This window comes from Drosophila grimshawi, unplaced genomic scaffold (genome assembly GCF_018153295.1).
Source record: "Drosophila grimshawi isolate 15287-2541.00 unplaced genomic scaffold, ASM1815329v1 contig_44, whole genome shotgun sequence".
In the NCBI taxonomy this organism is placed as follows: Eukaryota; Metazoa; Arthropoda; class Insecta; order Diptera; family Drosophilidae; genus Drosophila; species Drosophila grimshawi.
Window position 1 is genome coordinate 22,156,653 of NW_025063240.1, and position 20,858 is coordinate 22,177,510.

At 38.4% G+C, this 20,858-nt stretch overlaps 2 protein-coding genes and 2 non-coding genes across 8 annotated transcripts; 1 reads left to right on the forward strand and 3 right to left on the reverse strand.

The window, feature by feature from the left end:
- Positions 1-4: 4 nt before the first annotated feature.
- LOC6558025 lies at positions 5-125 on the reverse strand. Its single transcript, XR_047004.2, has one exon. It is a non-coding gene; the product is annotated as a U5 spliceosomal RNA (small nuclear RNA).
- A 230-nt stretch (positions 126-355) lies between these two features.
- Positions 356-551, forward strand: LOC6558528. The gene has a single exon (XR_047003.2). It is a non-coding gene; the product is annotated as a U2 spliceosomal RNA (small nuclear RNA).
- Positions 552-3,352: 2,801 nt separating this feature from the next.
- Positions 3,353-18,996, reverse strand: LOC6557309 (PAN2-PAN3 deadenylation complex subunit PAN3). 5 transcript variants are annotated; one of them, XM_001983246.3, is made up of 15 exons: positions 18,889-18,996; positions 17,413-17,446; positions 16,415-16,874; positions 9,234-9,310; positions 7,734-7,949; positions 6,858-7,517; positions 6,187-6,670; positions 5,994-6,110; positions 5,455-5,575; positions 5,263-5,385; positions 5,064-5,193; positions 4,479-4,615; positions 4,213-4,404; positions 3,985-4,147; positions 3,353-3,715 (listed from the first exon to the last, which is right to left on the reverse strand). In XM_001983246.3, exons 3-15 carry the CDS (start codon positions 16,446-16,448, stop codon positions 3,605-3,607), a joined length of 2,565 nt encoding a protein of 854 aa, XP_001983282.1. In that variant the 5' UTR covers positions 16,449-16,874; positions 17,413-17,446; positions 18,889-18,996; the 3' UTR covers positions 3,353-3,604. The 5 variants fall into 5 exon arrangements, with proteins under 5 accessions (XP_001983282.1, XP_032596131.1, XP_032596056.1 ...); XM_032740240.2 differs by lacking the exon at positions 7,734-7,949 and having other exon boundaries at positions 18,889-18,992; XM_032740165.2 differs by lacking the exons at positions 16,415-16,874; positions 17,413-17,446; positions 18,889-18,996 and adding an exon at positions 13,583-13,789.
- Positions 18,997-19,072: 76 nt separating this feature from the next.
- On the reverse strand, positions 19,073-20,167 carry LOC6557907 (probable RNA methyltransferase CG11342). The gene has a single exon (XM_001983245.3). The coding sequence runs from the start codon at positions 20,031-20,033 to the stop codon at positions 19,302-19,304; it is 732 nt and encodes a 243-aa protein (XP_001983281.1). The 5' UTR covers positions 20,034-20,167; the 3' UTR covers positions 19,073-19,301.
- Positions 20,168-20,858: the final 691 nt, after the last annotated feature.

Below are 20,858 nucleotides of genomic sequence, written 5' to 3' on the forward strand. Positions count from 1 at the left end.
TCATGGCCCGATGGGAATCAGGCACTGCAAAAAATTATTTTAGACTCATTAGAGTGCTCCTCTCCACGGAAATCTTTAGTAAAAGGCGAAAGATTTATTCGACAACTGAAGAGAAGCCAGAGTAGCCATACGCCGCCAATTTCAAACTGTACTACGCAGTTGCTGCTAGAACTGTTTGGGAATTATACGCAGCTTGGTTGGCAAATAAATGCTAAAAATTCGCTGCATATTTAGTGGCGCAGCACAAACAACCACCACGCATCAACTGCGCATGTGCCACAACTTCTACATTGTAATTCACAACAGGTTTAGACAAGCTGCTTGTATATAGGGGCATTAAAACTTGTGTCAAGTTATCGCTTCTCGGCCTTATGGCTAAGATCAAAGTGTAGTATCTGTTCTTATCAGCTTAACATCTGATAGATCCTCCATCGGAGGACAACAAATGTTAAACTGATTTTTGGAAATAGACGGAGTGCTAGGAGCTTGCTCCACCTCTGTCGCGGGTTGGCCTGGCATTGCAGTACCGCCAGGATTTCGGCCCAACTAATTAATAAATTGAGCACTCTCTCAGAATCCCATGGCATTTTGGGTTTCACAGGCAAAGTGCTCTGTCAACCCCGCAAAGCTTCTCGCGTTCGTGCGAATACTCAAATATAACGTAGTGTTCACATAAGATTTAACAGAGTTGCGATAAATTGATGAGTTAGCAGCGATCATCCAATATCAGTTGCGCATTCAAACAAGCAGTAAAAATGACGTCTTGCGAGTAGTTAACAGAAAAGCTGCATACTTACAGGCATGTTTATTTAAATGTTAAATACTTTAAAAGAAATTGTTGCATACTTTTAAAGGCTTGCACTAAGGTTATTCATAATAATTACCATTATATTGGATGGGAAAAACACTGAAACTTAAAAAAAGGGGTTTACATGAGAAATATTACAAATATATGCACATATATAGTTACACAATATTTTTATGAGAATACACTTTTATACAATTTCAATTTTCCTGTAGTCTTTGTTGATGATCCTATTGGAGGAACAAGAAAATATTAGCTAATGATCTAGAAATATGTCCAACAGTACTACGACTGTACATACAAGGTCTGCCGAACGGAGATTCCGCCTGGAACTGCAGAACAGAGCTGAGGATGAGATGTTGATTGTGAGCTGAAAGAGATAATGGTAACATTATTGCACATAGTTATAAACTGTTAAATATTTAATTTAACTCAACTTAAGTTTTGTCTTGCAGTTTTCCTTAACTGCTTGTGGTTTACTTACAATATGGATCTTTAAGCCGTAAATATAAATATTCGATTTGTATTTAAACATTTTATTATTTTTTTTTTTGTATTGGTTTTTCTCAAAAAGTTTTCTTTTACATTCTGTTTTTGTAGGTTTTCTCGTTTGTTTTTCTTTAATAATAAAATTTATAACTAATTAATTAGTCTTACTTTGAAGTACACAATAACTTAATAGAGAAAAGTACGCGTATGCATTTTTGATGCTCGACAAACAGAAACAGCGTGTGAAAAAGGAGTACACAAATTTTGAAGTGGAAAACAAAAACGAATATTTCGGAAAAAATTTGCAAATCGGTGTGGAAAACAAAAAGCTAACAAAAACAACGATTACGTTTGTGTTTGAGAGGTATTATGTCGAGTGTACAACTTAAATGGTGTCAACAACAAAATAAATAGTGCATAAATTAAAAAAAAAGAAAAGAAAGAAACATGCACGAGCAAGTAAACGATCCACGGCACTCTGCTGAGCATGCAGCCCAAATAAATTGAATCTTAGAAGTCATCAGACATTAATAAATCATAATCACAAAAGTACTTTTGACATTTTTGCTGGTGGTCTTTGAGTGGTTGAAGCCATTGGTATTTTTTTGTTTTTTTTTGTTGGTTGGTTTTCTTGGTTTTGTTGGTTTGTTGTTGGTTTCGTGATATGCGGGCGCAACGCGACTTTTAAGCATTTAAAATAATATGCATGAATGCATATACAAATATATATTGACAGACTTTTAAGTAGTTTTCTTTTGCTTCTGCTTCTTCTTCTTGTTGTTGTACTTGCAATTTTGGAGCGTGCAAAGGTATGTGTTCAAATGTGTGTGTGTGTGTTGTGTGTGTGTGGAACGAAACAATTATAAATATTGCAATCTCAGAGACAGAAGACCATCAAGAGCTCTTTGTTTGTTGTAAATATAAGTAGAAGTATATATATATTTATATATATATATATGTATATACATATCACGCTGTGTGTGGCCGAGACGTTTACCGTTATTCGTTTCATCTTCATCATCTGCTTCTGCTTCTTATTCATTGTTATACTGTATATATTTTGTTTTGAGCAACTTGCCAAGTCGCGCTGTGCGTCGCTTTGCATGTTCTTCTTCTCATCTTCTTCATTCTTCTTGTTACAACAATTTTCTTTTTATACTTTTTACAAATACATAGTTTCCATTTTCATTTTGCTTTTGCTTTAAATCGCTTTTTAAAAAATACTTCACTATAAAAATATTAGTTGAAAAATAAGAAATGTTTCTTTTTGTTTCGTGTTTTCTTTTTCTTTTTGTTGGTTGTTCGTGTTGTTTGTTGCTGTTGTTGTTTTTTGTTGCTGCTGCAGAGGGAGAGGGGGGCAGGCAGGCAGGCGCTCAGCTCAATGCTTTCAGCATTCTATTTGTTGTTTGTTGCTTGTGGTTCCTTGTTTACTTTTCTTTTTCGTTTTGTTTTCTATTTTTTCTACAATTTCTTTTCATTTTGCTGTTGCTCAATTTTTCGCACTGCACATTTCCCTTTGATTTATTTTACAATTTGTTTTCGTTTTGGTTTTTATCTGTTTACTTTTAGTTGTTGCTTCTGCTTTTGTTTTTGTTTAGACTTTTCAATACATATAAATACTTTCTTTCCTCATCTTCTTTAGCTCTGTAAAAATAGATCAACTTTTTGCTTTTTTCGTACTTCTTTTTGTTTCGCTTTTTTTTTCTTCTTTTTTGTTTGTTTTAACAAATTTTGCAAGTTTTTTTTTGTGTTTTTTTACAGTTTTTTCTCTTTTGTTTACATTTTTTGTTCTTGTATATTTTGCATTTTTTATCGTTTTTTTTCTTATTTTTTGCTTTTCTTGGAGAGATTTCGTTTTCAAAAAGTTGTTGCTCCTTTTCTGTTTGGTTGTTGTTGGTTTGTTTGTATGTTGTTGTTGTTGTTTTGTGTAAGTCTAAATGCCTAAAATGTAGTTAAGATCTAACATAACATTGGATATCAGTTGTTTTTTTGTTTTTCTTTTTATGTTGTTTTCTTCATTTTTTTTTGCCTTTGCTTAACAATATAAATCTGCGTATGTAGTTTTTATTATTATTATCTTTAATTTTATGTTCCTCATCTCTTCACGCGCCCAAAATGTCTTACTTATATTGAATGTTTCTCTTAAATCTTTAACCGTTTTTAATCGTAGTTTGCTTTGTGGTCGGTTAGGGTAGGGAAGGGGCGTGTTTTGTTTTGGGGTTGTGGTTGGGGCGTGGCCAAATCAGCTGCGCGTGTTTCTTATTATTGTTGTTGCTGTTGTTGTTAACGTGTTTCGTTGGGGAAATGTGCTCAATTGGCCGCCGTCGACATCAGTTCGGAGAAGGCGTTCTCCAGACAATTCTTGAGTTCAGCATAGGAGACAATTAAAACCGATTGCTCATCGCGTGACATCAGTTGCACCTGAGGGGAGTGGATTAGAGAGATTGTATTAAACACTCGCAACTCACTTTATGCATTTTAAATTGGAATATCAAACAGCTGTTCATAAAATCCACACTGGTTAACAGTGGCATAACAGTGAGTTAACAGTATGGATTTCACTTTTCTCAAATTCAACTGTTTTACATCTATTTTATGAGGAGTTATCCATTAACAATAACTTTTTCTGTCGAACAGAGCTTATATGTATATAGAGAAAGAGAGAGAGAGAGATGGATGACGTCACTTACGCGCTCAATGGAGCCGGCGTCCAGTTTGTTGAGGCATTGTACGATGTGTGCGTGATCCAGCCAGGGTCGGCCATCCTCGGTGACGGAATGAAATAGAAAATCACGGAATAATTTCAGCATATATCTATCACCAGTCTCTGACCAAGTGCAATCCAAATTGAAGCTGCCACAAAAGAAGGATTTATATTAAATGTGATAAACAGAATGATATACATATGAGAAACATACTCAGGTCTTTCATTGATGCTGTTCAGTTTAACCAAAGTGCGATAGAGACGACCGTTCTCCATTTCCTTGGCCAGCTCATCCTCCTGCATGTCCACCTGTGCCTGGAGTGCATCCAGTTGCGTATAGAAGCGTGCGCCAATCATTGGCATCAGGTCCGTTACAGAGCGGCGGTTATTCGTGGTGAAGAGGTAACTACAAATATTATATATATAGACACATATATTAACTACAGTCTCTTCAAATCTGTCAATCTTAGCTTGGCTTACACAATAAAATTGCGTAGATCGGTGGAGTAGTTTCTGGTTACCATATCAATGCTGGACTGCACATTGTCGCGCTGCACGGACTGCAGGCAGCGACAGGCCAGCGCTAATACTAAGCGACCCAATGCGGTCAGATCGTCCTGCAAAATAAAACCAAACACGAATGTAATCAGACTAGACAATCTATAATCTGTATAGTATATAATATTCATGGAAAGACATTTGTTTTAATTAATAACTAGACATTATAGATAAGTTTTGCTTTTGCTTTGAATAGACGAGTTTTGGATTTCGGAGTGGATTCATAGTCGACTCAATGCTAGAGCTGTGCATCGTGTATCTTCTATTCATTATAACACATTTCTATATTCCAATAATTTTTATTATCGCCTATTTGTCCCAGTGAAAGCAATTTTAATAATTAACAATAATAATAATCAGTTTTTTACGGTTCGATTTGATCATTTTCATATTCAAAAGCTGATTAAACTTGCTTATAAGAATGGAAAAAGTTGATTTATTTATTGTCTTGCTATTTTTGCTTCGTATTTAGCTATATTTATATTATATTATAAGCACTCTGCTCACCTGCTGATGCATGTTGACCAGTGCCAGGGGATTTGCCGCATTGGGATCGAACTGCGTGATATCTGAGATGCAGCAGGAGCTGAAGCGCACTCGTTTCCCAGTCACAATGATCTTTGTGGGATCCAGTATTCTAATGCAAAACTCTCGCTATTAGTTATAGTTCTTATATATGATGATGATGATGATATTTTCTACTCACTTGCAGGCCAGTCCCGCTTGATGGATAGCCCTGAGGCCCGCGGTCAGCTGCATGATGATCGACCAAATTGTCGACTCGGGGAGCAGGGGTCCGTTATTTGTGCGCTGCATGTTGCTCTTATGACTGCAATTAGTTGTTGGGGGTGCAATTAAATGTGGGGCATGCCTCATTGAGGTTTGTCGCCTCACTCACCTGAAGGGGCGTGCGTCGCCTTGGAATGGATCGGTGTAGCCGTTGGTCTCCGGCGCGGGCGTAAAGTATTTGGCCAGCAATGTCTGTGAGCCGGGATAATAATCGTACACTAATACTAGGGCTGCAATGGATTGGCCAATAAAGGGTATTATGAAGACATTACACAGACAGAGGGAAGCAACAATGAGCTTTCAAGGTACATATATATAAATGTCTGATCAGCATTAACAGTCGAATCGATTTAGCCTTGTCTGTATGAAGAATCACTTCTCAGAGACTTTACATTTGTAAATTTATAAATCAACATAAGTTAACAGTGAGTTAACAGTGTGGCTTTGCTAGGAAAACGCACAGGGTATCTGCTAGTCGAGATCTCTCGATTTGAAAAGCTTATAGTTACTACACAAATTTACAAATTAACTTTCCTGAAAATACATTGCGTCTATTTCTATAAAATCTAGTCATGCCTAAAATATAGCTATATATCTATCTCTGCTGACTCTTTTCCCTTGCAGTTATTGGCGACGATCTGCACTTACAGTTATCACCAAATGCTTTTGTCGTAAACACCTCGCGCAGCTGGACGACATTCGTGTGTTGCAGTTTCTTCCACATCTCGACGAGCGTCATGCACTTCGTGGACTGCAAACGGAAGCCTGCAAGGGGTAGATTAGTACAGAGATTAGCAATCTGCAAGTAACTGCTGTTTGGGAGATTCTCTTCTCCACTGACCGTGTAATCTTCGTAGGCAGTACTTGAATCCGGTGCTGTTGTGCGTGGCTCGATAGGTGCTCGCTGGGAGGGTTAGTTTGGTGTGCATCGCTTGGGCAGGCGCCTCCAGCGGATAGAGTGCGTGATAGTTGTCCACCTCGAGAGGCAAAGCATGCTGGGCCGCTTCCGCAGCGTCCATGATCAGATTGGAGATCTCGTTGCGGGCAAGTATGTCGGAGCGCATCTCGTCGGGCATAAAGAAAGCGGATTCCAGTTGCGTTTTTGGCTGCATGGCAATCACATTGGACGCCGGACCCGGATAAACATGGCCAGCATACAACAGCTGCGATGGCACCACTGCATTCAGTGGCGCCACAGCGCTGACAACGCCATGATGTGCGGGATGCGACGGATGTGTGGAATCCACCACAACCGAATTGACAACGGGCTGATTATTGGGCGCATTCGCTGTGGGATAAAAGTAGATGGTGCCACCAACGTTCTCCTGTGAAAGGATGGAATGGAAACAGATTAGTCAGTGTACTTAGTATTGATGGTAAACGATTTTTTCAAGATCAGAAAGATATGGGCTTCTGAAGGGAAAGAAGTGTTCAGCTGATTCTTCATTACGAAATGGAACTTTCTCTATGCAAGCATTTGCAGCATAGAAAATCATTGAAAATTGTTCTTACCTGATGCACGCTCGCTGGCAATGTGGTTGGTATGGGCGAGGCACCATGTGGCGTCATGCCGTGTGGCGGCGACTTCTCGCCACCGATCATTGCCGCTGCTGTTGTTGCGGGTGAATCCTGCTGCTGCTGTTGTTGTTGTTGGCGCAACATTGCGTTCCGCGCTTTCAGCGGCGTTTGGGCGGACATGCTGCTGACAAAGGGTGCAGCAGCTGGATTCGGTGGTGCCCCAATTATTGCAATGGGTGCCGACGATGCTGACGATGACGACGATGACAACGATGAGGATGTGACTGATGTAGCTGACGTCACTGATTGTTCCGTCTGTTGTTGTTGTTGTTGCTGCTTCTGCTGTTGTTGGGCAATGCTAACAGTTGCAACTGTTGCTGTCGTCTTTTGTTGTTGCATGGATAGCATCATTGAGCTGGCAACGGCGGCGGAGGAATTGCTGCCATTTACCGTTTTACTAATGCTCACCGCTGACGTCACCGAGGACGAGGTGGAAACGGGCGACGCGGTTGCTGCTGCTGTTGCCGTTGCTGATGCTGTGGCAACGGCGGCGGCTGCAGCAGCAGTTAACCCATTAACGCCGTTTAGGCCATTATTCACGTGATATGGTGTATAAAAATTGGTTGGAATGAATTCGGGCGATTGTGGCGTTACCTATGTAATAGGAAAGGAGCAAAAAAGCAGCATTAGAAAAAGAATTTCAAATAGAAAAAAAAATTTAACTAACAAAAACACACACCAAAAAAAACGCACTTTAATCAACTAAAAAGTGGGTGAAAGGAGTAAAAGGGAGAAGGGGGTTTCTAACTGGTAGGGAGGGAGGCGGGGCGGGGTGGGCTGTGTCTTTTGTGTTTGGCTAATGCTTTTTACCTGAGTCTTTTTATTAACAGCTAGAGACGTAGAAGAGGAAGAGTCCAAGTTAAGTAGTGCGAACCCATTACTGTTACTGTTACTGCTACTGTTAGTTGTACAGTTACTGTTACCGTTACTATTATTGCTACTGTTACTGCTAGCATTAACATTAATGTTAAGGTTAACATTAACACTAGCAGTATTCAGCCCATAGCCCGTCGCTGTGGCAACATTCTAACAGAGAGAGAGAGAGAGAGAAAGAGAGATACAGCATGCGAATACACAAAGAGAAATAGAGAGAGAGAGAGAGAGATAGACATATTTAACAACAGACAGTTACGAGTTAAATATCAAGATCTGTGGGACCTTTATAAGAAGCCAGAAATAAGCCTTGTATTACTTGTGAAAAGCAGTAATCTGGGGAAGTTAAATATATAATATAAGCGATTTTACAAAAATATGGATAAACGCAACAGAAGCAAAATAAGTCAATTTTAGCTATAAAATAACAATAAAATCTGCAAATTACTGAAACATTGTGACGATTTTAATGGAATCTTAAGAGTGGACTTATTATATACTATTATTTTGTGGAAATGCGTATTTGTCACACATGTAGCAAAATATGTCTTATCTTATCTGCAATCAAATCACAACAGCAATAAAAAATAAAAACAAAAGCAGAAGTACTTTGCCTTTCAAGTTCAAAATTTGTCTGTTAATGTTAAGTGAACTGTTAATTGAATTAGCATTAACAGCGTCACAGTAACATTTGATTTAGGAGCTTAAGGGCTCGCTTTTCAATTAAATGTTGTTTATTATTCGCTTTTTATTATCGCCACAATTCATTTAATTGATCATAATTTTGCACCTGTTTCTTAACCTATTTTTTTTATTGTGTTTGCTAAATGTTTTCTTTAAAATAAAAGTAAAAATCTCATGCATGAACAGCAATTAATTGTTATTACTTGTATATTATATGTGCATGCACAGATTGCATTTGTCTGTCTGCTTAAATTTATGTACATGTTGGTTGATAGGCGCAATAAAAAAATAAAAGTCGGTCAAGCACATACGCATATATATGTATATATATGCATATATATAAATGGATTTGTGGATTGAACAATTAAATTGTTTGAAGCAAATTGAGTGAAAACAAATACATAAAGCATAATTACAAAAACACAACAGCAACAAAAATCTGTCTGACAACAAGCAAAACAAACTTCAGCTGTTAATTAAACAGATGCTTGCTGCTTGTAATGGTGTGGTGGGCATGGGGGCGGTTGTGGTTGCGGGTGCGGGGGTGGCGGTGAAGGTGGGTGTTCGCCAGACAGGGTCACATTTGTTAGGTGGCCTACTCTCGAAATGAGTTTAACATGCATGACTCTCAAACTGTGGCGGCATGTAAAGCAAGCAAGCAAGCGAGCGCTCTTCTCAAACTGTGCATTTAACCGAAAATAACTTATATAAATAAAAGCAACAACAAGCAGAACAACAAAAAGAAGAACTTACCATATAAGTGGCGAGTTTACTCTCAGACGGTATACCATTTGAAGGTGAAAAGAAAATTGGATCCATAGCAGCCGTATCTGTAAGAAGAGTGCAAAAGAGAGCGATATAGTTAACAGAATACAAAAAAATGATTAGAAATCAATTAAACAAACATCAACATGAATTTTGACCGCATGTCTGTCTATGTGTGTGAGTGTGTGTGTGTGTGAGATAGGCATAACACAGTCAAGAGCGAAAGAATGGGAGGGAGCCGACTGCAATGCACAGCTGCGTTTGTTTTTGTTCATTTTATTTTGTTTTGCTTTTGTAGACCCGTTATCGATAAAACGATAACAGGCGCGCTTATTTTTGGAGCACATTCAACAAAAGCTGTTGTTGTGTTTTTGTAGAGTGTGTAAATAAAAGCAAGACGCAATTCGAATGGCGAATAGCAAAATACGCAAAAAAATTTAATGACATAAACCAACAACAGCAGCAACAACAACAAGAAACTGTGAAATGGAAATGAAGAAGGTGCGATGAGCGGAAGGAGGAGGAAAGAACACAACGCAAAATAATTCTTTTTCACCTCTGCACGTATTTACACACATGCAGACCGCTAAGTATATTTAGGGGAAATGGCGTCGGCAGCAGCTTGTCTAATTGGAGTTATGCTCTGACTCTCAAACTGCACTTGTGGAATGTGGCGTGGAAATCGAATCAGCAGCAACAGCGCAGCAAAAGTAAAATACAATTATTAAGAGCATAAAATAAATTCTTGATGGGGGGTGGAGAGAGACAGAGAGAGATAGAGAGAAGAGGCGGGGTGGGAGCTGCATGAAATGGGCCAATGCCTTTTTGGCAGCACAGAAAGCAACGCAACAAATAATGCGATAAAAAAAAAAACGCAAAAGTAAGAATGAGACAGATCGAGGAGTTCACAACTACCAAATACCCTGTAAATACCTCAACAGTTTTTACGCAAACAAAAAAAGAAAGCGACTATTGAGTGCTTCTTAATTATACATAAATTTCTTTACCTTTTCAAGGAATTCAATAAATCTAAACAGAATTGAACAGATGAGAATTGTCTTCACTTTTGTTGATTTACACGAACAAGTATACCCCGATTTATAAGAGGCAGGTAAGTGGTATAGAAAGTGATATTGGCCTTGAAAATATTCGTGTGCATGTATTAGGCAAAAACAAGAGAAAAAAAACTGTTTCATTTGATGTGTGCTTAGCTGTTTTGGCAGTCACTTGTGCTTTTACTTATTTCTCTCCTTTTTTTTGCGCACACGCAAAACACGAAAAATATTTAATTAAAAACTGTGAGGCAGAAGTTAATAATTGTTTTTGTTTGTGGTTGCTGTTGAAAAATATGCAGGTGGAGCAGCAACAGGTTGGAGAGTCACACTTACTTTGAGCATGGGGCCAGCCAACATCAATGCGTGTAAAACCAGCGGCGCGAGAACGAGTTACGTTTTTTTTTTTTACTTCGCTTAACAATGCGTCACAAACTGTAGTATTGTTTGTATGTATGTATGCCAACGTATCTGTGAACGTTTTCACTTTACATAAATTGACTGCTACTGGCAGTTTGTTGTTGGCATGACGTCGGCAAAAACAAAAATATATATATAAATGTTTTTATTTTTTTTTTGCGGTGAAACACAGACAGCTGTGTTTTACGTTTTGCTTCAAAGATCACGAACGCGGCGATCATGAAAACATACACACACACAAACACAGACACACTAACACAGAGACACTCTCACACAACAGTAACGAAAAAAAAGAAACTTCAAAATAAGGTGGGCGCAAGACGGGAAAAGAAGGGCGGTGGGAGGGTGAGACAAGCGCGCAGCAATCACAATATTATTACGTGGTTATGTCACGTTGTTTGTATGTTTGCACTGTTTACCGTTATGTATTATACCGCTGCTGCTGTAACGCTGCTCTGCTGTCGTCGTAACGTTTTAACGTAAAGCACAACAGTCGCCGAGGAGACGACGGAACTACGAACTGCGCGGCAACACGGCGCAAACTCAACTGAGTAAACGAACGAGTGAGCGAGCGAGCGAGCAGGCGGCGGAGGTGTGTGTGTGTGTGCGTAACTATCAAGCAAGAATAGAACGAGAGAGAGTTAAGTTAATGTGAATGAGCGCCACTGCTGTGCTGTAGCTCTCAAACTGTAAAACACAACTGATGAAAGTGGGCGTGAATGCGTATGTGTGGGTGTGCGGCAGATGGCGAGATAGCGCCTATGGCTGGAAAGTTTCGCTGTCACGAGAGCAAGAAACGCATCACATTTTGTTTACATTTGGTGTGCATGGTTTGAGAAGCACAAACAAATACACAATTGCGTCGCATGCATTGACCCTTCTTGCCCCATTGGCCATTTTGCCGTGTTCATGATCTTCATTAGCACCCCAATTTGTTTGTTGTTGCTCGTCCCCCTCCAAAATATTATTCAATATTGTTGTCTATTAAAGAACATAAAGCTCTTTGTGTGAGGGTTGCTCTTATCAATTATTTCTTATTTGTATATTTTGTATATATGCATTGGACATCGGACATTATCTCCTGACCACATTTTTAAATAAATCGAAAGCCCCTTTAAAATTGCTTACTGTCAATAAATTTACTACAGAATGATGACAATTCTCGATCAGAGAAGGTCAAACTGTTAATTAACAGTCGGAAAATGGCCCTCAGTTCTTATCAGCAACAGAGCATTCTATTCTCACCACAGCTCACCACGCTGTTCAAAATGTCAACAGCACTTCAAATTACTTGTTATAGCTGCTATCTCTGTCGCACACACACACACACACCTGCCGTTTGACGCGAGGCCAAAATACAATTTATCAATGCTTCAAAGTTTGAGTTTGAGTTCATGTAAGTTACAAAGATCTCTTGTCTACGGATAACTGTAAAGCGTAGTTCACTCACATTGAGTGAGCTGCTCGTAAACTAATCATTCACTCACATGAGTTTACTATTATCAAATGCGGCACTTGAGAATGATTTATTAAAGTACGTAAAATACTTATTAAAGATAATAATATTTCAAAACTATAGACTACTACAGTCATTCCTCATTGACACTATTACGGTTCAATTTAAATGTGTAATGCTTAAATTTACATAAAATATGTAATAAGAATATTAGATTATAAAATAAAACAGTTTCACAAATGTGTGACATTTAGCTGCCAAGCGTTGATACAAAGGCATTTCATAGTAATTTCGAGACTAGCCAATAGATTACAAATTTAATATGAAAATTTGCATATTGTTTTTTATTGCTTCGAAGAAACCAAGTTAATCGAGGGATTCCCCAAAATGAGAGGTAGTCAAAATAAATTTTACACATTTCTTTTGTGCCTCTTACAAAATAAAAATAAAATAAGGTAAAGAAACAAAAAACTAGAAATAAATAAAAATTAAAAAGTTGGTCAGCGAACGGTTTTCATTTGCATCATACTCTGGTAGAAGAATAAAAATAACAACAGTGAATGATATTCGTAACGTTGCCAGCTCTGCGTTGCACTGGAATACCTCTCGCTCGCTCTTTCTGTCTTGAGCCAACAACGTGAGTAAAGACAAGTTTGGTTGGTTGTTGTAGTTGTTACTGCTGTCAGCTTAGCAGCAACAGTTTGACCCAATTCGCAGTCGACATTCAGTTCAAGCTGAAAAAACAGCTGTGCAAAATGCCGCTCATAAATTGCGGGCGCCAATGGGTTAAAAATAAGCGAGCGCTAAAAAAAATAGCAACAACCAATGGCAAACTCATTGAATATGTAAGCAATTAAATAAAAAAAATAAAAATAGGCCTATGCTCGTTGAATATTTTGTGGATTTCGATTTCGACAAACGACAAATAAATGTATTACTTATTTCGAAATGTGACACAAAGAAGAAGAAAGCGGGTGTCAAAGCGTAGGCGGCGAAAATTAGATGGGGATGGATGGTATTGGTAGTGGGAATGGGAGGGAGATGGAAGCGGAAGCGCCACAGAATGGACTCAGCGAGGCGCAAAATGATATGCACAACGGACAAAAAAAATCAAAGTAAAAACAACAAAGTTCAACACCTCTTCTTTCCCCTTGCCCGACCATCTCTCTCTTTTTGTTGTCTCTTGCTGAGTCAGGCGCTTCTTCTTCTTCTTCTTGCGCTGCGTTGGCAGAAAACACACAGAAAACAGAACACAGAAACAGAAACAGCGACAGAAGCAGAACAACAGCAACAACAGCGACGAAGAACGGTCGACTTTCGCTCAATTTCATTTTGATTGATGTATTATTTCTGCTGCTGCTCATTGACAACCAGCAGCAGCAGCGAATTGCGGCGAATTACGCATTTACCTTAAGAAGGGGGAGAGAGACCGATAGAGCGAAGTGTGTTGTGCTTATTACAACATTAATCTCAACATCAGTTGCCAATGTTAATATTATTAATTCTCTCTCGCTTGCGCTCCCAGTTCAAAGTGTCACACCATATTCGAAATAACATTAACAGCACCAACACGCACACAAACACACGCGTTACTTCGCGCACTAACAAATCGTAATGCAAACAAAAACAGAATTAAACACGCAGAAAGACTGAGTGAGAGAGAGAGAGAGAGGGAGAGAGCAGAGCAGCACTCACTTATGCTGAACTCTCGTTCGCCGCGTTCGCCGTGTGTTAACGTTCGTTGCCAAAGAGTGACTAACTCAAAAGGTAAGCAGCAGCAGCAGCGGCGGCGGAATGAAGACGAAACACGAAGCCAAGTGCAAAAAACAAACACACAAACACACACACACAAACACGCGCGCGCAGCAAAACAAAAATAAAAGTCATCAAAAGCGGAAAAATAAAATAAAAGCAAAACGCGGCTAAGCGCCTGATAATACAGTTTGAGAAGCAGCTAGCTAGCACGCGCACAGCTGTTCCAGCGCGTGTCAAACTGTAGTAGTGATGAGAAACGTTGCCTTCACGGTGTGAACCAGTTCGCAGAGTGCAAGTTCACAGGGAACTATATTTAAATTTAATTCCAGCTAGCCAGCTAACTAGTTGTAAGTATTAACATAAAAATGTTAGCTAACAGTGGTTAACAGCAAATTCCAACTATTAGAAATTGGAGTTCTGAAACAAGTGCTTCCAGAAGTTATTTTTATTGTCGGCTTCCTTGTTAAGAAACTTTCGCTTTGAAAATTCGTTTTAAATAGATTTATAAAAATTCATAGATAAAACTTGTAAAATTCTTGAGTTTCTTTGCGAATGCAAATCAATGCCACTGTACATTTTATATGTATCTTCCAGTCAATTTGATGGACATTTCCCATAAGAATTGTATACATTATGATAATGTGATATGAATTCAAATTCAAATGAGGAAACTGTGCCACAAGCCGTTACTCCTTGGAGAATAAATAAATATCAGAACAGAGACAAACTGAGCAGAGCAGAACAACTTGTGAACAACAAACAAAAAAATAACATTTCCAAATCACAACACATATCTCTCTTGCACTCTCTCTCTCGCTAATAGATAATGATACAAAGCTAATGGCTATAAAACTGCCAGCTCATTCAAATTATTGACACAGACACAGATACAAACACAAAGGAAAGACGAAAATGCGACGCATGGAGTAATGCGAAGAGGAGTGTGTGGGTAGAGGCCTCAAGGGCAGCGCAAGCGAAAGCGAATGTGAATTTAAAGCCACAGGCGAAAGATGGCAGAAGGAGCAAGAGGTGGCAGAGGGTGGGATGGTTGTCATTACGATAATAGATGCCCAAGAAAAAACAATGCCCAACACGGAAATAGAAATATGCAAAACGCGTGCGAATGTGTTGCATACTTTCAAGCAACAACAAACTGTAAAATTGCAAACAAACAATAACAAACAAGAAAAGTTTGTCTGTCTACCAGGCAGCAATTAGATTATGTGCGCTATAGAGATACCCTAGGAATCTGTCAGAGTAAGCAAAAACTCTTATACGATTTGATTTATTCAATTACAATTTGTATCAATTAGTTTCTATTTATTATAATTACAACGCATATTTCGAGGGTATCTGATTGTCGATCATTTCTTTTATTATATAACACCAATATGAAATTAATCATATTTAGAGCAAACCAAGACACTTTTATAAATAAACATTTAATTTATATGCAAAAATTGGCAATTGGAAATGGTTTGTGGATCATAACAAAAAAAAGCCAAAGACAAAGGAAATTTATTGTGATTTAGTTAAATGTGGATCGTAGACAAATGAATGGAAGGGGTGTTAAGTTGAGGCACGAAACAAATCAAATCAAAAGAAAATGAAGCAGGGAGGGAGAGAGATAGAAGCATTGTTTGTTGCAGTTTTGGCCAAAACAAAAAAAAACGTTTATAGTGTCTAAGAACAGCAACAAAAAGCCAAAGAGTGGAAGCCAAGAAAAAACCAGTTTCAAATTGCACTCGATGCGATCAACAAGAGAATAACAAAGGCAACATAATAAACAACAGGTAAAAAAAACAATGCACCCACAGAGAAGTGAAGAGAAAGAAGAAGACCGAAGCGAACCAGAAAGTCCCCAAGTCAAATTGTATTTCCGACAGCTGCCGTTTGTCGATGCCAGTAACTGGTTTTTTTTTGTTTTTTAATATATTTTTCTTTAGTAAAGGACAAAAGGAAGTAGTTTTTACTGTGGCACAGGTTCCACAATTGAAGAAAACAAGTGGAACTTGTTGGTGCCTGGAAGGTGAGAGTGTGCAACCCTCTTGAATGATCGTTTCCAATAACGAATCTATCTCTATCTTTATCGCTCGCTGTATGTATGTTTGTGTGCGTAATTACAGCGCAGGGTTAGATTGATTACAAAGAAGCAGTTATGCTTTACACTTATACATTCATTACAATACCGCTCTCCTCGTTGTCTCTCTCACGTCCCATGATCTACCATTCCCATTCCATGGTCACGGCACGTAATTGCCAATAAACTGTGTGAATACAATTTCCAGTGCAGGCGCAATTTTCAGGAACGTAAGTGAATTAAAGGCGGAAAAGGAACATAAAGAGAGCATCGACAGCAGTTTGAGAACAGCACAAAATATGCCAAAGGTGACTTTCAATTCAAACACATACACACGTACACAGTTTGTATTTCTGTTTTTGCTTTGTTTTGTTTTGGTTTTGATTTTGCTTTGCTGTTCACTTACCTGCCGGGAAGAAATTGTTCAAGAACGTTGACATTTTTCTTTTTCACCTTTGCTCCGCGCTCATTCGCTTCACCTTAGAAGCAGCAGTAGCAAGAACAACAACAAAGCAAACTGCGCGTTGCGCTCACCTCTGCTGCTATCTCTTTCTCGCCTTGTTGTTGGTCCTGTTGTCGTTGTTGTTGTTGCTGCGCTGCTTTGCTTGGTCTGGTTTTTGTTATTTGCTCTGCTTAGCTTTTTTTTTGAGTGTTTTTTTGATTTGTTTTACTTTTTTATTATTGGGCACCCATCGAACAAAAATTTAAATAATACATAGAATTCGTGCTTATTGGCTAAATTTCACATTACACATGCTCACATTTTTTTATATTAAATATATAGATATCTTTTTTTTGGGGATTTTTAATTATTATGTTTCATTAATGAAATGCATTTTTTTGTTTCAAAAGGGAATTCGCGCTGACTAGAAATTTTTGGAAGAAAAAGAAGAAACAAGAAAAGAACGCATGAAATACCGAAATTTGTTGTTCTTTGCTTTTCCTGTTGTTGTTTTTCTGGTGTGCGTGACATGCGCAACGGTAAACCAAACAGAATCCTCTTCAGTCGTCTGCTTTGCTTTTTGCTTTTTTGTATGGGTGTGTGTGCGTGTGGGCTGTTTGTTATTGCAAAAACAAAGCGGGTGGCGGAGGCGACAACTGAAATCCAAAAAGCAACAGCCCCGACAACCAAAGAGGGAGCACGAGTGTGGGGGAGGGAGGGGGCTTATGGAGTATTAGCTTTGCTCTGCTTGGATTTCACTTAATTTGTGTCCACTGTTTGTTTGTGTGCGTGACTCTCATATACAGACACAAAATGCGCGCATATTTTTTTTTTTTACGTCTTTTTCACTTTTTTCACAACACACACACATTTAATTTATTTTGGAGTTTTGCTGTTGCGTCGTATTTTTTGCACATATATTATTTTTAGCATTTTTATATTTTTAAACATTTTTCTCATACTTTTCGTTGAACCTGCGCCAACATATTGCAAAAACTGTAAAGAGAAGAGTGTGTGGAAAGCAGTAGAAGATAATTTTCGTTTTTGTGAATACAATTAATATTAAATAGATATGTATATACATATATATATATATGCAAGCAGCTTTTCTTTTTCTTTACTAACAATTAATGAGGCGGGCGGCAAATAGGAAACTCTGCGAGCGTCAAAAACACACACCGCGCTTATTGCGCTCCACGAAGGTACTGAAAAAGGCAGACGACGACGAAGACGGCGACGACGACGACGATTCAAGTGCCCAAGCGAAGCCAAATGGAGTCCACACACACTGAAAACCCTCGGTGCATGCATGTATTGGTGTTAGAGTGAATGCGCATCTAAATATGCGCCTGTGTGTGTACGTGTGCAGGGTGAAGGATTGGTGATAATAAAAATAACAACAATTACAGCTGTGTGTGTCGCATATGTAAAAAGGGGACGCACAGTGGTACTATAACACTGTAATATATGTTGGAAAAAAAATTTTATATTCTTAAAATTTTAAAGCAGTTTGAAAATCTAAATAAATGAATTATATAATAATTAATTTTGTGGACTTGTAAAAGTGTTGATTGCTTTTGAACCACTGTGCGACAGGGTAGACATTTTTGCAGGATATATTTAAAAAAGTACATAAATATATACACACATACATACAAACAAGCGAAGCCAAAGCAAATTGCGTTGTTACACACACACACACACACACACACTCATACACAACCTATGTATATGCATGCATGTTTTATTTGTGGAGTTAAACAGGATCCACCAAGCAGACTCAACAGCTGGCCAGCACTTACATACACACACACACATACTCACATAGAAATACAACAGCAGCAGCAATCCCAACAGGTCAGCATCCACATACACAATGCAAAAGCAACATGGCATCCACAGACAGTGCCATATTTGTGGATGCTACAACAGCTGGCAAACCAAAAAAAAACTTCAAGCACAGCAGGGGGTGAGTTAGACTTGGATTCGAGGTGAAAAGGAAGCACTGTTTTTTTTATGCTTGTTTAGGCAAACAGCTGAAATTAATTTCATTTAAAAAAATACTTAGCGTGAGGCAACCCAAAAAGGGCACACAACAAGTGACAGAGAAGGCCAAAGGTTACGCACACACACACACATTTGTATGTATATGAGCACTTCCAGGATTCTGGCATACATACAGACATTAGCATAGATGCGTATGCGCGTGTGTGTGTGTATGTAAGTTGGCTAATTAATTGAAGTAACCAAGCGAAAAGAACACAAAACAAGCTGGACAAGTTTTCTTTTTCTGCCAACTCGCACTGTTTTTTCGCACGATTTGCTTTTGCGTTTGCTGCTGCTGCTTTTGCACAAAGTTTTTTTTCTCTTTCCAATAGTTATAGCTTTTGATATTTGTTTGTGCGTTTTGCGTTAATATTTGGTTGATTCTAACTCACTTTTTGCAGTTCCTGGACAACCGCTCGCACATTTGTTGTTCTCACTACAGATTATGGCGGCCCGCCGATAGGCGATATGTTGCCGATTATTTTTGTCGTGCGCCGCTTAGCAAAATACTCGGATAGCTGCCAGTACGACAGGTATCGATATGATTTAACATTATGCTAAAATTTGAACCGACTGTTTAAAAACAATTATTTTGTTTTATTATTGTCAACATGACGTTTTGAAAATAATGATTTTTTGATTATATTCAAGCTATTACACATCTACATCGCTTGCTTAATTTTTAATGAGTAATAGCAACTTTCTCAACAATTGCGCAACAGCTCCGGCTTCTGTTATAAACAGAGCTGATCAGCCGATTTCCAGGCAGAAAGAACTTTCATTTTCCAAAATCTAAACTGAAAACTCATCTATAGAAACAAATTTTTCGCTGCCATTTGGTGGGCGTTGATTCGTAGACACAATTTCTGCCCAGTTCCTGCTGCAGATACCGTTGTATTTGCTGCTCGACATCAGAGCGCCACTTGAGTTCCACAAACATTGGAAATACTTCGCCAGCTTTTTTCAGACGACGCTCAGCAGTTTGATAACATTTCCAGGGTTGTGGTTCCACGACAAACAGCTCCGACAGCTGGGAAAGTTTGCGCAGAAATAACTGTAAGCCGCTGTCGTGATGATTGAGATGAATCCACATTGTTATTGAGTAACAGCAAATTGCATCAAACTTGTTGCGCCGATGCTGTTGCAAGTACTGCAAAACAGTGACGTCAAAGGTGGACGCATTGAGGATGTCATCACAGAAATAGCTGATCTTTCCAGGACACTTGTTATTCAGTTCGGCTCGCTCAATTAATCGCTCATCGATATCCACACCGAGCACATGAACGGGTCGCTGCAGCTGTTCCTCGAGGAAGCTCTGCAACAGTTGAGTGAAATCGCCACAATTGCAACCCACATCCAGTACTAGATAAGGCTCTGACTTGCGTTCCACACTGGACTGCGTTTCCATTGTGCCGCTGGCCAGCCAAATATTTGTGGATGGCAGCAGTTTAATCCGCTCGCCGGCCGAATTGAATTGATAATAGTTCTTGAAGTTGCCATATTGCACGGCGCCTGGATTGTTCTCGCGATGCTCCATTTAATAAATAATAATATTTATTTACTTGTATTAGTTTCTTCTCCGCTGCGGACAAAAACCAATGGTTGAACTATCAGCTGATTTGCTCGATGGCCGATTAATTTGTGTGGTATTTTTGTAGCAGTTGAGCAACTGTTACACCACTGTGAAGTGTACAGAGCGCCAAAATGTTAACTTGAACTGAAATTTGAAAAAATATTAAAAGAAAAACACTTTTGATTTTTACCTTTCCATTTACGTTGTAGTTTACTGCTCTCATTTTGTATTTATATATAATTATATATATATAGAATTTAACACGTTTTGTTCTGCTTGCACAGTTCATACAATTTGTTTTTACTTACAACATACCAAATCGATAACATTTTCGGTAAACTTAATTTGAAATGCCCAAACCAAAAAACATAATGTACAAGTAATAATAAAAAAAAGAAATAAAAACAATGCACGTCTGTTTGTGGATAACATATTTAACAATAATAATTAACAACAAACATTGGACATGAGCACAACGGCGCACAGATTATTGGGAAACTGAATTTAACCCACTAAGGGAACTAGGCAAAATCGCAACAGTCTGTTGAAAATCCGTGCAAAAGGTTCTGCTCATGATCGTTAATCGTTAATCGAGAGTCGATAATAATAATAAATCGTTAGTATTTTTAACCTATAAATGTACAGTATATATATATATATATATATATATATATATATATATATGTTTATAATCCATGATACGAATTAAACTAATTAAACTTGGCTAAACACTAAATTAGCCATACTTTAAACTAAATTATGCATATTTATATATATATACTTGTATAT

Excerpts from the sequence above, each read along its gene's own strand:
- LOC6557907 (XM_001983245.3), bottom strand. The coding sequence starts at position 20,033 with ATGGAGCATCGCGAGAACAATCCAGGCGCCGTGCAATATGGCAACTTC.
- LOC6557309 (XM_001983246.3), bottom strand. The coding sequence starts at position 16,448 with ATGTCAACGTTCTTGAACAATTTCTTCCCGGCAG. Across the intron at positions 5,386-5,454 it reads GGCGACGCACGCCCCTTCAG|TCATAAGAGCAACATGCAGC; the intron begins GTGAGTGAGGCG and ends AACTAATTGCAG. Across the intron at positions 4,148-4,212 it reads AGCATCAATGAAAGACCTGA|CTTCAATTTGGATTGCACTT; the intron begins GTATGTTTCTCA and ends CTTTTGTGGCAG.